We start from the raw sequence: 14,604 nt of genomic DNA on the forward strand, positions 1-14,604 counted from the left end.
AAATGCCAAATTTTTCAGCAAACATATTATTTAATGGAAAAACCTCAGTTGCTCCAAATGAGAACTGCAAAGACTTTCTCTGTGGCTTAAATCAAATAAGGCCTGTAAAGTATACAGCACATTCTGGCATTTGCAATGAAAGAAAATGGAAGCTACTCCAATTACTGTTCATCAGCCTCCCACACCCCAGCAGAGTTTGGATTGCCCCCACTGTGAGCTTCTGTGGAGGCCCTTATTAAATTGCGCTTGAGTCTCCCCACATTTGACTTCCCTCTAGAAATGGAAGGAGAGTTTATCTGAACTCAAGATAGTGAGAATGAAGACAAGGGAAACTAACATGAGAACTATTCCTTAGGTAAAATGAGCAGGGACTGGTGACCAGTTGAGTTAAGGCTAGTCTCTGATACTGATGAGAAATAAGCTGGAGTCCCAGATGGAAGTTTCCAGGATAGGGATCCTGGGATTAGGCTTCCCAAAGCAACGTACCTTCTTGATTGGGAAAGAGGTCCCTGGGGACAAGGCCTGGAGGCAGAGGGGGCAGGATGCACCTGATTGGGCAGTGAAGTGTCTGGACACAGAGAGGCCTGGGCACAGCAACAAAATAACCAGGGAGGCCCGGTCACAATGAAGAAGTGGCGGGCAGAGGCTGCCCAGGACTTGTGCCAGAGCCATGCGGCCAGCCATTGAGGAGCCCAGCATTATGGCCAATGCTTTACCACTCAGCTTACTCAGGAGGAGGAACTGGGGCCACTACAGACTAGAGGGGCACATTGGGGTCGTGTGAGGACATGGCATAGTTACAGATCTGGTGGGGGTCCCTGGGCCCCCACAGTCACAGGTTCTTCCTCAACAGTGTTATTTGTCTTGCATGTGGGACCAGGTGGCCATTCTTCCTGAGAGTCTTTCTTAAAGATTATAGTTTCCATCAACAAATTCAGTTTGACAAACATTTATTTGGCACCTCTGGGTGCCCTTTATCAGTTCCTGGGGACACAAAGCTCAGTGGCACTGTGCCCTGTTTGTGGGGAGAGTTGTGTGGCTCACAGCCTCATCCCATGAGAGCAGAGGGAGCAGGGAGCTCAGTACTTGTTAGGCAGGCCAGCAGGTCTGAAGTGCTCGGGGTCGTTGCCACTCCGGCCCCATTCCCCAGCTCTCCGGTCGGAAGTCAGGTCCTCCAAGTCATAGCTGCTGCTTCCGAAGGACAACTTGTGTAAGAGTCCTTGAAGATATTCCCTGGCATTGCTAGAAGGAAGCGAGAGAGGAGATTGTCTCCTGGGTCACTCTAGACAGCTCCACCTCCCAATTCCCTTCTTCCTTTCCACCAAGGAATGACTTTCAGAGGAAGCTGGAAGAGCCCATGCTCAAGAAGGAGGGGTTAAAACACCTCCTTGGGCAAAGGTCCGGGTCAGCTGGTTCTTTCTGTGTCCCGCAACAGAGCTCTGCAGAAACCCCTCCCTTTCTCTTTGGGGGTGGGGGAGGCACGTCCACACCAGCCCTGCTCTGGCTCTGCTGGCCACCCAGACCCCAGGAGCAGGGGCAGGAGGGAGGCCACAGGTCCTTCTGACTCTGGAGACAGACAGCTCTGCTGCCCCCTCACTGACCTCCTCAGGACCCCAGTAACCTGATCACTTTAGCTGCCCTGATGCCCCCAGGGCCCCTTTGTGCAGCATCATAGTTCCCCCGGGCATGGAAGTATCTGCTTGAATGTTGGTAATTGGCGTGTCTCATGTCCCAGTAGGCTCCCACCAAGTCCCAAGGCCCTGGAAAGAGACAAAATAACCAAAATGAAGCTGGTGAGATACCGGAGAAGTGAAGGAATGGAAACTGTCCACTCCTTTCAGATTTTGACTCCTGACAAAGCAGTGAGAGGAGAAGGGCTTCCACATTTTTCCACTACGATGGTGCGTAAGACAAATACATCCTTTCCACTGAGGGAGGGCAACTTGGGCTTGAATAAATCCGACATGACAGGCATCAAAGGCACAGAACAAATGCTGAAACCGGCAGTAAGGGATGAGGCGGAGTTGCCTGAGGGAGCTCCACAGGCCCTGTGTAGGCAGACTGCGCTGTAAGGCGTGAGCATCCTGTTCAGGTCTCTGCCTGCTCACTGAGCTCCGGCTTCCTCACCCTTCACTCGGGAGCATCATACCCATGTCCACCTTCCCACTAGCGTCAGCTGGATCTTGGCTGGACTGGATTATGCTGAATGTCTGTACTAAGATAATGGGCGAGAGCCCTCCCTGCATAGTCTGTCAGCTTGGTCGTTACACAGCGCTTGTCCAAGAGAGTATCCAGAGGAAATCTCAGGAGACAGCCTGAACTGCACAACTGTGCAATCATTTCCCAACAGATCTTTCTGGGGCGTGTTACAGCAATCCTCATTTACCAAAAGGGTACAGAGAACTTGCTAATATTACCAAAAAAATCACATCATCTGAATTTATTTCCAAGGCAAACGGATGGAAAAAAAACCAACCTCCCATTCAGTTAAACATGTAAATTTGAACAGTCTTCGTGGATGTTAGGCAGCGTTCTCATCTACAACTCGTGTCCTTCACTTGCCTGGAAATGCTGCACAGACTGTGGCTCACGGTGGCCTCGCTCACCTTCGTGTGCAGCCCTGACGGCTGGGTGACAGGGCTCAGGGAGCAGAGCAGCTCAGAGCCTGGGTTCTCAGGGACACGGTCTGACTTGGAACGTCGGCTCTTTTTCTAAAAGACCTTGGGGAAGTTACTCTGTTTCTCCGTCTCAGTTTCCTCATCTGTGAAATGGGGCTCATAGTAGCACTCACTTAAGATAGTCTGAGGATGAAATGAGACGATGAATGTGCAGCACGTAGACTGGGGTTAGAGCTAGGCGGCAGTGAGACTGAAATGACAGTGAGCCGGCAAATGAGACTGAAGCGCAGAGCGTAGTGTCCGGGACCTGGTCTGTGGGTAACAAGGGTGAGCTGTTGTCTGAAAGGTTTGCAACATCTTTCACCCAGTAGTGATCAGACCCATGTAAACTGGTTTATACAAATCAGAGAGAGTGGGGAGACCAAAACTGAAGTCCTTGCACGTATTAAATTTGTCACTGCCCTGGTCAAGCTCACAACCTTGTGGTCATCCTTGCCTCTTCCCCTCCTCAACCCTCACTTCCAATTATGAGGTAAATCCTCTCAATTCTAGGTTGGTGGGGTTTTCCATAAGTCATTTTTTTCCATTCGCTCTTGTCCCCAGCCCACCTTCTCACTCCTTCTTGCCTAGACAGGGGCAGCAGTCTTGAGGGACCTCTCTTTCCTCACTGTGTACCCTGCCTTCCCACCACTGCTCAGTCTGAGTTGTGACAATGTCAGCAGCCCGTCAGGTACCACAATCAGGTGATTCACAGCCCGCCACCCATCAGTCACCCCAGACCTGGTTAAAGATGCGGAACCCAGGGATCCTGCCCCAGCCCTGGACTCTGTAGATTTAGAGACCAATCTAACCTCCTTCAACTGGCCCCCACCCCCACGTTGTTCCCAGATTTGGACGTAGAGTTATCCTGGTTCACAGATAAACCAAGGCCCCTGAGAGAGCAATTGTCTGGGTCTCCTGGGAAGTTAACTGGAGATTCCTTCTCAGAGTCCTTGTCCCCTGAGGCACAGCCTTAATCGAGCCTCTCCCTAATCAGAGACTGTGGGGGCTCTCCTCTGCTTTCAGAATAAAGCCCAAATCCTTGAGCTTGGTATTCAAGGCCCTCTGACTTGTGTCCAAACTCTCAGTTCAGAGCCCCAGTTTGCCTCTCATCCTGGGTTCTCTGCTTCTTGGATACACTCTGCTCTTGGCCCTCTGGCTGTGCCCCCGCTCAACCTTGACATACCCTTTGCCCCACTGCCTGCTGAGATCCCACCAGGGGTCTGTCCCTTCACGAAGGTCTATGTGTCAAATTTTTTTTTAACTGTAAATTACAAATACCATGAAATCTACCATCCTAACCATTTTGTGGCTGAATAAGGGGCTGAAATCTCCCTTGAGGCAGGAACAGCAACTTTAGAGTGAAGGCGGAGCCAAAACCAGCTCTCCCGCCCCTTCCTGTGGTAGAATCTGGATCCCACCAAACTTCCTGAAAACCCTGCAGAATTGCACACAGCGCTGCTGTGCTGTGATGACGAGCCTGGCGCGTCCAGTCAGCCCGGGTCTAGAGGATCACAAGAGAGGCCTGGAAAATTCCCGCTCGGGAGCTCTTCTGAGAGTTCAGAAAGATACTAAGAGGCCCCGCCGTGTCCCGAGTCCAGAGGATGTTTTCTTAGATGGAGGTTTCTCATCTTGCCCAGGTGGTTCGTTATTCCACATGGGCGACTCTCTGAATCCATCTGAATATCAAGTTTCCGTGTTCCTTAGTGGGCGAGGCCCTGTTTACATCTGATCGTCATGGGCAGAGCCTGGGTTTAGTGGTGTGGATCGGTGTTTCTACCCTGGCTGTGTAGCTTTTCCTGGTAAACCTCCCGTCCTCACGGCATGAGGCCCGAGCAGAAGGGCGGAGCCCCGTGCTCAGCAGGGCCCTGTCCTTGGCTTCATGTCCTGCTTTCACCATCTTGGGATTCTCAGTAATTTCTGACTTTGGCCCATGTTTTGTTCTGCACTTAACACACGTTATGTAACTGGTCCTGGCTGCCACAGTAGCACTGAGGTGGAGCCTGAGATCGTGCATTTCTGACGAGATCCCAGGTGACGCTCAGGGTTCTTGCCCTTGGATCAGCTTTGAGCAGCAAGGCTCAGTCCGCAGCCCAGCAGAGCAGCCACATGGAAGGAATCTGAAGACAGCACGCCCCAGGCCCCTGGCAGCTGGATTAGTGGCCAGTAACTGTAAGTGAGTCACAAATTTCCATATTCCTTAAGCTTCTGTGTTTTTGTTACAGCGCTTGGCCTTCCCGTAACTGAAGGGAGCGTAGAGTCAGTCTCACAGCCTGCTCTGTTCTCAGTTATTCAGGGGTAAATAATTTTGGAGAAATAGCTTTGTGTGAGGGGTGCCTGGGAGCTGGGCTCCAGCTGGGTCAACAGCACCTCAGGCTGTCTGGTTGCCCTCCCCCATGTGAGTGGGAGCTGGCTGAATGGCCTTTTTGAGCTGGGGATTGGAGACTGAGTCTGGAACTGGAGGAGAAGAGGACACTGGACTCCCAGCCAGACGAGACAGCGCAGCCTGAGCTCGGTTTGGAAGTTGGGGCCAGACCCTAGCTGCAAAGCTGCTGGTCATGGCCTTTGGGACTTACTTCCACCACTGGACCCTGTGGCTTGTGTATTCCTTGGATCCACTAGCCAATAATGGCCATCCTATTATTCTAGTTTTACCCCAACTTCAAACTAACTACTCTTGTTGTAAGACACAAAAACAAGCTATTTTAAGCAATATATTGTGTGGTATGTAGCGGACATAATCTTGTTGGTAAGAGTGCCACCATGTCCCTCACCTACGAAAGCCCCGCAGCACTCCCAAAGTCATCGGAGCACTGTGGTTCAGATCACGTCCCCCTGGGGCAGCCTCTGTCCATGTGCGCCTCAGGCTTCATGGCTGGTTCATCCCACACGTCCACGGTCGTTACGCCCCTCTGTCTTTCCAGTCACCCCTGCTCCCCCCACCCCTTGGGTAACCACTGTCTTCTCCTTCTCTCTCTGGTATTCTCAGTCTAAGAGCCACAGTCCTTCATTCCTCAGTGAGTTTGCTGCGTCCATGCGTTGGGGAGCCTGTGTTTGTCCACATGCCTTACATAAGCACCGGGCCGTGGGGTAGCTGACCCGCTTCCGCACTGCTCCAGACCCTCCCGCCCCTCCTCCGCTCCAGCCGCTGCTGCAGTCATGAGCTCCCTGCGGGCATTGATCCCTCTCACGTGGGTGCACCCTGAGAGCACCTTGCTTTGGCTCCACTTCATAGACCTTCCTCTTCACACCCCAGGGAAACCCACTGGGCACTCCCACGTGCACACCAAGAAATGGGGGGAAGTTGACCTTTGAGGGCCCACCCTTGACCATGGAGATGGAAGCCAGTGGACGGGCGCTTTTCTTTTCCGGCTCCTGGTGGATCGTGCTGAGACACGTTTTACTAGAGTCCTCAGAAGGTCCCAGTGGGGCTGAGCTCCAGCTGTGAGGCTCTTACTCGAGGCTGCTCTATAATCTGTCGTTATATTGGCCTTGTTCTTCCCTGGTGTTACTTCCCCCTCTCTCACTCCTGCTCTCTGGGACCATTTGCAAAGAAATACTTGGAAAACTGCTCTAAGGACCATGGGGAGGTGGTGGGGGTGGGGAGGGGCTGAGGTTGGGGAAACCTTCTGTTCCCTGAGGCTTTATCACCTAGACTTGTTCTGTCATCCAGGTTAAGGATCCGTCAGATAAGCAACAGTAGATTCTCAGCCATCCTCACAGGCTGCGTTGTCTCTCCCCTGACAGAACCCGCTTCCTCACCCTTCCCTCACTCTGATGTCCCCAGGTCCCCACTGCGGAACCCCTGACCTCCTTACCTGCAGGTGCAGCCCAGCTTGGGGCTTGTGAGGAAAGTACTGAAGGTCCTCAGACTCTAATCTCTGGGCAACCCCCAACTACCGTCTGGGGCCCAGGGGAGAATGGACGTCCACCCTTCCCCATAGTGAGACCCAAAGAGCCTGGGGTTATTCAGAGGACAGCCCACCGAGTGGTCCAGGCAGGCTGGTGCCCAAGGAAGGTGCAGCGACTGGCGCTTTCTACCATTTTGAGTCCTCTTAAGATCATGAACTTAAAGAAGAAAAGCAGTGGTCTGTTTTTTGATGATGTAAATATAAAAAGTAAGTTACACCAACTCCGGTCCTCCTGTTGCCTTGCCCTGTCCCTGGACCTGGCCATGTCCTGACCTGGCATTCTCCCTCCTAGGATGCTGGATCAAGCTCCTCCTGGACCACACTTGGCTGCGATGGGCTCCCCAGCGCTGTCCGGAAGAGCAGGAGGGCGTAGGTGGGGACTCGGACCTCTGAATGGGGTGGATGACACACCGAGCAGAGTCCAGGCTGTGACCAGGCTGGCTCCATGCGACTCACTGCTGAGCTCCCGCCCCCAGGTGGGGCTGGGTCTTGCCTGGTCCTTCTTTCCCCACAACAGTCGCATCGGCAGTGGCGGCTTTTCTCCCTGGCCACTAACTGTGAGTCCTCTCTGAGGACTTGGGGGTCTTATTATTATCTATCAATACTTAATACTTGAGGAAGTGGTGTAGGTCAAGGCAGAAGCCTCAAGCCGAATGCCTGGGACGGATCCTGGCCTTGCCACTCACTAGCTCTGTGACCTTGAGCAAGTGACTCGGCCTCTCTGTGCCCAGTGTCCTGATGGGAAAAGTGATCTGCATCCTAGAGTCATGTGACGCACTAGGAATAGTCCGAGTTCAACAAGTGTCAGCCGTTGTGACTGTTATTATTATTCAAATATTCTTCTGGCCAATCTCAGGAATCCCTAGTTTTTATTTTTTAACCAAAACATAATTAATATCTCACGCTAAACATAGCAAGAGCTCTTTTTCTTCTTTCACAAGGAGATAATATTCTTTAGAAAATTCCCTATGCACGAGATAAACAGCAGGGTCTTTTGTTGTCTCAACGAGATAACAGTAAACAGAACTTCTAAACACTCGCCTATATAACATGGATATTGTCTTAGGTGACTGCATAGTACTCTATTTTAAGGCTGTGGCAAACATTATTTTTATTTTTTTCTTTATAGATAAGTTTTTTATTATATATTGGGTTTTGTTCCAGTGGGCCACAACTATTGCAACCCATGTCCATACATTACTTAAAGTTTCCATAGCTCAGTGCTATTACTTTTTTTCATTTTTTAATTTTTATTGAGGTTATGATAGTTTAGAAAATTGTGACATTTCAGTTGTACGTGATTATTTGTCAGTCACCATATAGGGGCGCCCCTTCACCCTTTGTGCCCACCTCCCAACTGCCTTCTCCTGGTAACAACTAAATTGTTCTCTTTGTCCACGTGGCACACATTTTTAATGAACGTCCTCTCCTTTTTTCCCCAGGACCATAGTCTATTATTTACAAAATTTTTCTCATACAGTTTTTAAACTGAGATATAATTTACCCTTATGTTTTTTTAAGGAAGATCAACCCTGAGCTAACATCTGCTGCCAATCCTCCTTTTTTTTGCTGAGGAAGATTGGCCCTGAGCTAACATCTGTGTCCATCTTCCTCTACTTTATATGTGGGACGCCTGCCACAGCATGGCTTGATGAGCGGTGCGTAGGTCCACACCTGGGATCTGAACTGGCAAACTCAGGGCTGCCAAAGTGGAGTAAGTAAACTTAACCACTATGCCACCAGGCCAGCCCCAAATTCACCTTTTTAAAGTGTACAATTCAGTAGTGTCTTGGTATATTCACAAAGTTGTGCACTCTTCAGCTCTATGTAATTCCAGAACATTTTCATCATCCCAAAAAGAAACCTCACACCCTTTAGCAGTCTCTCCAATTCCCCCTGCCCCAGCCCCTGACAACCACGAATCTTCTTTCTGTCTCTTTGGATTTGCCAATTGTGGATATTTCATATAAATAAAACGTACAATATGTGGGCTTTTGTGTCTGGATTCTTTTATTTAGCATAATGTTATCAAGTTTATGCTGTAGCACGTATCAGTACGTCATTCCTTTTATGACTGAATAATAGTCTCTTGTATGAATTTACCACACTTCATTTAAATACCCATTAAGTGACAAATATTTTAGTTGCTTCCACTTTTTGGCTATTTTGAATAATCCTCCCGTGAACATTGCTGTACAAATTTCTGAAGATTCTTGGTTGCTGTAGGAGTCCATGATTTAGAGAGTCTCCCGTAATTCCTGTGCTCTCACAGACCCCATCCCCTTTTGTTACCGACCCTGGTTTCCCCACTGGAAATAACACGCTGCTGGCTCCCCTCTGTTGGGAAGGGCTCGGGGGGGCAATTAAGTTCCTCTCGGGACGCAAAACATATCTGAACAAGACAAGGTCTCCTGACACGCAGTCTTGATGTTGTCTCTAGGCCTCTGCTTCTTGACATGTTTTGTTCCTGGGAACTTCTGTGTAAGGAATGAAAAAAAGGTGGAGGGAAACTTCTCTGAGGCTTTTCTTGGATGGGATGGGCAGAAATTGGTTAATAATTGGATTTATAACTGTTGCTGAGAAATGCACAGAAGACCAAGGTGGCAGTTCCTGGAGCAGGATTCCATGGTCCACTCCTCCCGTAGCTGGGTCCCCTGTCCCCAGGGACAGAGGCCACCAAGGAACAAAACTAAGGGGACTAGACCCTGGGGGCAGGGAAGTGACAGGACACAACTGAGAGGGAGTGAGGAGGCCTGGAGACAGGAGGACCAGGAAATAGCACCAATGTAACCAGAGGGGCCTGCAGAGGGGAGCAGGGCTGATGGGGGGAAGGTCGTGCATGGTGTCTGTCCTGTGTGTTGCAGAGACTGTCTCCCCTGCACCCACACACACAGGCACAGGGTCAGCCTTCACCTCAGCGTCCACCCATCGCCCCCTGGGAAACAGGCAGTCCTTAGACCAAAGAATAGCACGCGCTTTCAACAGATTCAATCTCTTAAGCATTTATTAGACACTAATTCTGTGACCCCCACTGGCTTCTGTGGCCATAGACCTCAATAACTGGGTGTCCCTGCCCTCAGCGGGCTCACAGCCCGTCTCCTGAGAGCAGAGTGAAGAGGAAGCTCAGTACTTGTCAGGCAGGCCACGAGGTCTGAAGTGATTGGGGTCTTTGCCGCTCCGGCCCCATTCATTGGCAGCCTGGTCGGCCCTCGAGTCTGCTGCTCCCTGGCCGCTGTCTCCAAACTTGAAACGGTCTGTGAATCTCTGAGCATTCTCTCTGGCATCGCTGATGGAGGAGGGCAGGCAGGAGATTAATCCGGGGCTGATGAGCAACATCCCCACCCTCCCTGTGTCTCCTCTTTCCCAGGGATGGCTCTGAGAGGAGCTAAGGAGAGAGGGGCCCATACACTCAGCCTGCCCCGGCACAGCCCACCCAGCCTCACTGATGCCCTGATGCTGGGTGAACAGCACCCAGAGGGGAGGGTTGGGAGTTGCCCATTCCCACAGCCCTGCTCAGGCTTCATCACCACTCAGACCCCACACTGGGAACAGAGCGGGACGGTGGGCCTCAGGAGGAGGAGGGGCCATGGTCCCTACAGGTCACTTCTCCAGGGCCTACCCCTCCTCATCCCCAAAGGCAGCCCAGCTCTGAGCACCCACCCCTGCACCCCCAGGCCCCGAGTCACCTGATGACTTTAGCAGCCCAGGCGCCCCCAGGGCCCCTCTGTGCAGCGTCATAGTTCCCGCGGGCGTGGAAGTATTTGTCTGCGCCTATGTAATTGGCTTCTCTCATGTCAGAGTAGGCTCTCCACATGTCCTTAGCCCCTGGAAGGAAAAAAAATGATGAGATGAAGGTGATCACATCTTGGCAAAATAGAGTAATAAGAAATTTCCTCCCACTGATTTCAAGATTTCATCCTTTGACAGAGTCCTTGGAGATGGTGTTGGCTTGAGATGAATATTCCTTCCTGGTTAATGTGATGAGAATCACACCAGGTGCAAATTTTATTCTGCCTGATTGCATTCCCAGCTCTGTTGCTACATTGTGTTTGGCCGTGTGTGATGCGTGTGATAACAAGGTGGGATGGTCCCTGAGGGAGGTTTGGTTGTACAATGAGCCTCTACCTGGAAAGATGCAGGGGACCCTCTGACCTGAGAGTGAGGACAAAGGCGACTCTGAGGGAGGCTGTGCACCCACGGTGCTCCTAACCCAGTCATGGGAGAAACTCGTCCCCATGGGCAGCGTGAGGACAGCTCGGTCCTGAGTACGTCTGAGTGTCTGTGCACATTTGCGGCTGGATGGGGGTCAGAATCCAATGGGCAGGTGATAAAGGTGAGTCCCTAAGAGAGCTGTGAAGAACCTGGGTGATCAGGTGCAACACAGGGCAACGACCCACCAGCTCTAAGGGACAGCGTCATCCCCAGTAAAGTGGAGGAGTGTTGCCTCCCTCAGAGTGTTTATGCAGAGAGACTGAGGAGATACAGGTATGACTTCTAGAACACTGTAGTGGTCAATGTACCATCATCTGTCTGGTCCTTGGGAACAGTGGGACAAAAAAGTCAAGAGGCTCACCTAAGGTGAAGATCAGGAAGTCATGGACGGAAGGAATCTGATCATGCAGGAATAAAATGGCAACCTTTTAAAACTTAGCTGATTAAGAAAAAGAGAAAAATCTAACGTAGAGTTGTGATCTCAGTTTATGAGATATCTCCCTGAGATATCTTACTTTCATTTGATGTCTTTATTGTTTCTGGTGCTCAGATGATAGTTGTGTTGAGAGCTATGACTTTCTTACTATACTTATACCCTCTGAGTTACTAATTTAAATAGATCCTAGGAGTTCAGACTTGCACAATAAGTACTTCTAAAATGCCTGACACATTTTGTCACTTGAGGGGTCAAACTGGAGGGAGAGGTTCTCAGCCTTTAGTGTACAAATGTCACCCGGGGGGTTTGGTAAAGGCCAGATTCCAACTCGGCCCCAGAGACTGAGATTCAGGGAGGGGAGTGTGTGGACCCAGGCGTCTGCATTTCACAAGCACCCAGACACCAGGGGATTTCATGCAAGTGGTCCTAGGACAGCCCGTGAGAAACAGTGGCCTAAGAGATGAAATGAGATTTTCAGCTGGGTCTGCAAGAATTTAAATGGGATTAACAGCAGTCTCTTAAAGCAATTATTCAGAGAGTATCACAGAAAAAACTCACAAATTGATCTTGTGAAATAAAGAAGTTTTTACTACTTTCCTATGGCTAGTGAGGTAAATATCTCTTGCTCCCGGTTTCCTGGTCATTCTCAGCCCCACTGGAACCGTCGTCAGGAATTCATTGTGCCTTTTGCTGGGGGGAGAGGAGCTCTACAGAGTTGCTTCCAAAGGCTCCACGTCCCGCTGTTGCCCATTTGCTCAGAAGAGAACAGGGTGTGTGTTCACAGCTCCCTCCCCCTCCCAGGTGCACTCTGGTCTGCGAGGCCGTGTTGCTCCTGGTTAATAGCCAGGTCTGGGGAGCTCCACGACCTGGGCTAACCCCCGCTCTGCTTTGGGACTTAATCTGTTAAGTATTTAATCAGTTTGTGCCTCAGTTTCCCTGTTAAGGGATAATGGTACCTACATTGCAGGATGAAAGGATTAAAAGCTGAGGATGAAAATGAGTTCATTCGTCCGTGTAAAGCTCTTAGAACAGTGCCTAGGACGTATCAAAAGCTCACTTACTCTGGTTGTAATTACTAAGTGGATGGGGGTGCCAACACACCCCACACACTGATGCACCCACTTCATGGCTCCTGAGTCACAGACATGAGCTGTCCCTGACTCCCCACTAGGCGGCAGTAGGGCCCCACTCGTATTTAGGGGACATGCTCCCTGAACTCTACGTCTCCTCCTCACTCCTGCTGAAAGTTGGGGCCCAAACCTTATGACCTCCGTCCTAGGGATCCCCGCCAAAGAGTGCAAAGCTGCCCACAAACGCCCTGAGGAACTGCGATCATGAAAACCGTGCTCCTTGTCTGCCCACCTGTGGCCTTTGTCCTCTGGGGATGTGGCCTCTGCTCAACGAATCCTGGGGGCAGCCGGTTGCAGCCTCCCCACCACCCATCCCTTGGTCCTTACCTTGACCAGCTTCCTTGAGGAATGTGAACCATTCCCGGCTGCTGACGCCCAGGACCAGGGAACAAAAAATGATGCCGATGGAAAGCTTCATTTTGCTGTAGAGAGTCAAGCAGATGCAACAAAAGTGGACAGGTTTTTTATTTTTTTGGTAAAATTGATCCACCTTTGTGTTCTAAAAATAAATCTCACTCAATTTTATGCACGCATATGTATATGTATATGTATATCTATCTATACGGATAGACAGATAGATTGTATTTCAGAGGGTCCAGTGCTCCATTTCCATTTGTCTCATTGGAACCCCAGCGATATACTGGATGAGAGATTGCAATGAGTTCTAAGAATAAACCACTGTCCATTTCAATCATCCCCTATCATCTCTGAAGCCCACTGTACAGAAACTTCCCAGAGAGGCACGTGGGGATTTTGTGACCACACACCTCTCTGTAATATGAGATGAGTTAAACCATCCACAACTATCTGTAGCAGCCTGTTCTACCCATCACTGACTTCACACAGAAGAAGCTTACAACAAAATCCCTACCCCAAAAGTATTCACATTGCTGAATTCTAATTGTCAGAATAGGAGACTCAGGAAGGAGGCAGAGAGCTGGGATGCAGCACAAGGAAGCTGGTGGGAAAGAGAATCTCCAAAGGGGAAAGCTGTAGGAAAGTTCTAGCCCCTCACCTGTGGCTGTCCCTTTCTGCCGGACTCCTGATGAGCTGGGCTGCCTGTGCTGCCTGCCCGGGTCATGTGGCTGGTGCTATATATACTGACACTTCGCTAGGGGAATGAATGGGAACACAGGTGTGAAGCAAAAAGAAGAAATTTGGGAAATTCCTCTTGGGCACAACACAGCAGCCAGAACATCAGGGTTATTCTTCACGCACATCTAATTTCCCAGATTGTGCAATCTGGCAGCTTTCAGGAGCATAGCAAGTTGTATTTTGTGTCCATTTCCAGTCTCACTCCTGGTGGGGAAAGTTTTTATTCCCTCCCCAGAACAATGTGCTGACATTTGCTGTGAAGGGAAACCAATATTAGAAAAAGAGATTTGATTAGAAAATATACCAAAACAGGTCAAATGGACCAGCAGAACTGGCTCCATTGAAGGGACAGCTCAGGATGAAACTGGACCCCGGGGCACAGGAGTAGGAAAGGAGAGAGAGAGACCAGCCAGGGAAACAAAATTCAGAGCACCCACATGAGGTGGTCTCAACTGGAAAAGAGAGTCCTCCAGACTCAGGTGTATTCAGGATCAGTCGCTGTTGAAGGTCATAATGACAAGTTGTATTTGGAGGATGCTGTAACCCAGAAACATTGAACTGCAGTGTAGACATTTGCTACAATGTTGTGTAGAAATGACACACTATTAAAACGAGCAGGAAATGGCCCAATGGCTGCCAAATTATCAGAATAGAAGATTCAGGAAGGATGCAGAGAAAGCTGGGAGGCTGCACAAGAATGCTGGCAGGATGTGATGATAGAGAACAGCTGTCTCAACCAGAAAAGCAGGACTGGGCTTTATTATTTGAGTTTAGTAAGATAATCTTGGGGAGAAATTGCATGCAGGTGCTATCAGGCAGATGGCGTCCATGGTCCACCGCCTGCCCCGTTCCTGCCTCTTCATCCAAAAGGGAAATCTTAAAAATGGCTGGATTTCCCTAGAGAAGAAAGATGACGTGTGTGTAATGTGGCAGAGATGATGGAGGATCCAAGGAACAGATCTGGTCCTTCTCACAGTGGGACCCTGGCTGAAGCCTAAGGACAGTGTTGGGCAAGTAAGGCCCAGCCCAGGGAGCACCAGCTCAGGATTTGTGCCTGGAGTGTTTCCAGGAGACGAGGAACATGAGCAGTGCATTGGAGATACTAGGGAGGGAATCTCCAAGACTGAGGCAGGCACATCATGGAGACTTGCAACCGAGATGCT

General features: G+C 50.2%; 1 protein-coding gene across 2 annotated transcripts; it reads right to left on the reverse strand.

The window, feature by feature from the left end:
- Window positions 1–9,554: 9,554 nt before the first annotated feature.
- LOC103545530 (serum amyloid A protein) lies at window positions 9,555–13,422 on the reverse strand. Of its 2 annotated transcripts, XM_070624383.1 has the most exons (4): window positions 13,362–13,422; window positions 12,674–12,768; window positions 10,255–10,393; window positions 9,555–9,854 (listed from the first exon to the last, which is right to left on the reverse strand). In XM_070624383.1, the coding sequence occupies exons 2-4, from the start codon at window positions 12,762–12,764 to the stop codon at window positions 9,692–9,694; spliced, it is 393 nt and encodes a 130-aa protein (XP_070480484.1). In that variant the 5' UTR covers window positions 12,765–12,768; window positions 13,362–13,422; the 3' UTR covers window positions 9,555–9,691. The 2 variants fall into 2 exon arrangements, with proteins under 2 accessions (XP_070480484.1, XP_070480485.1); XM_070624384.1 differs by lacking the exons at window positions 12,674–12,768; window positions 13,362–13,422 and adding an exon at window positions 10,469–10,490.
- Window positions 13,423–14,604: the final 1,182 nt, after the last annotated feature.

Source organism: Equus przewalskii, chromosome 6 (genome assembly GCF_037783145.1).
Source record: "Equus przewalskii isolate Varuska chromosome 6, EquPr2, whole genome shotgun sequence".
NCBI classification, from domain to species: Eukaryota; Metazoa; Chordata; class Mammalia; order Perissodactyla; family Equidae; genus Equus; species Equus przewalskii.

Excerpts from the sequence above, each read along its gene's own strand:
- LOC103545530 (XM_070624383.1), bottom strand. The coding sequence starts at position 12,764 with ATGAAGCTTTCCATCGGCATCATTTTTTGTTCCCTGGTCCTGGGCGTC. Across the intron at positions 10,394-12,673 it reads CCTCAAGGAAGCTGGTCAAG|GGGCTAAGGACATGTGGAGA; the intron begins GTAAGGACCAAG and ends TTTTCCTTCCAG. Across the intron at positions 9,855-10,254 it reads TGGGCTGCTAAAGTCATCAG|CGATGCCAGAGAGAATGCTC; the intron begins GTGACTCGGGGC and ends CTCCTCCATCAG.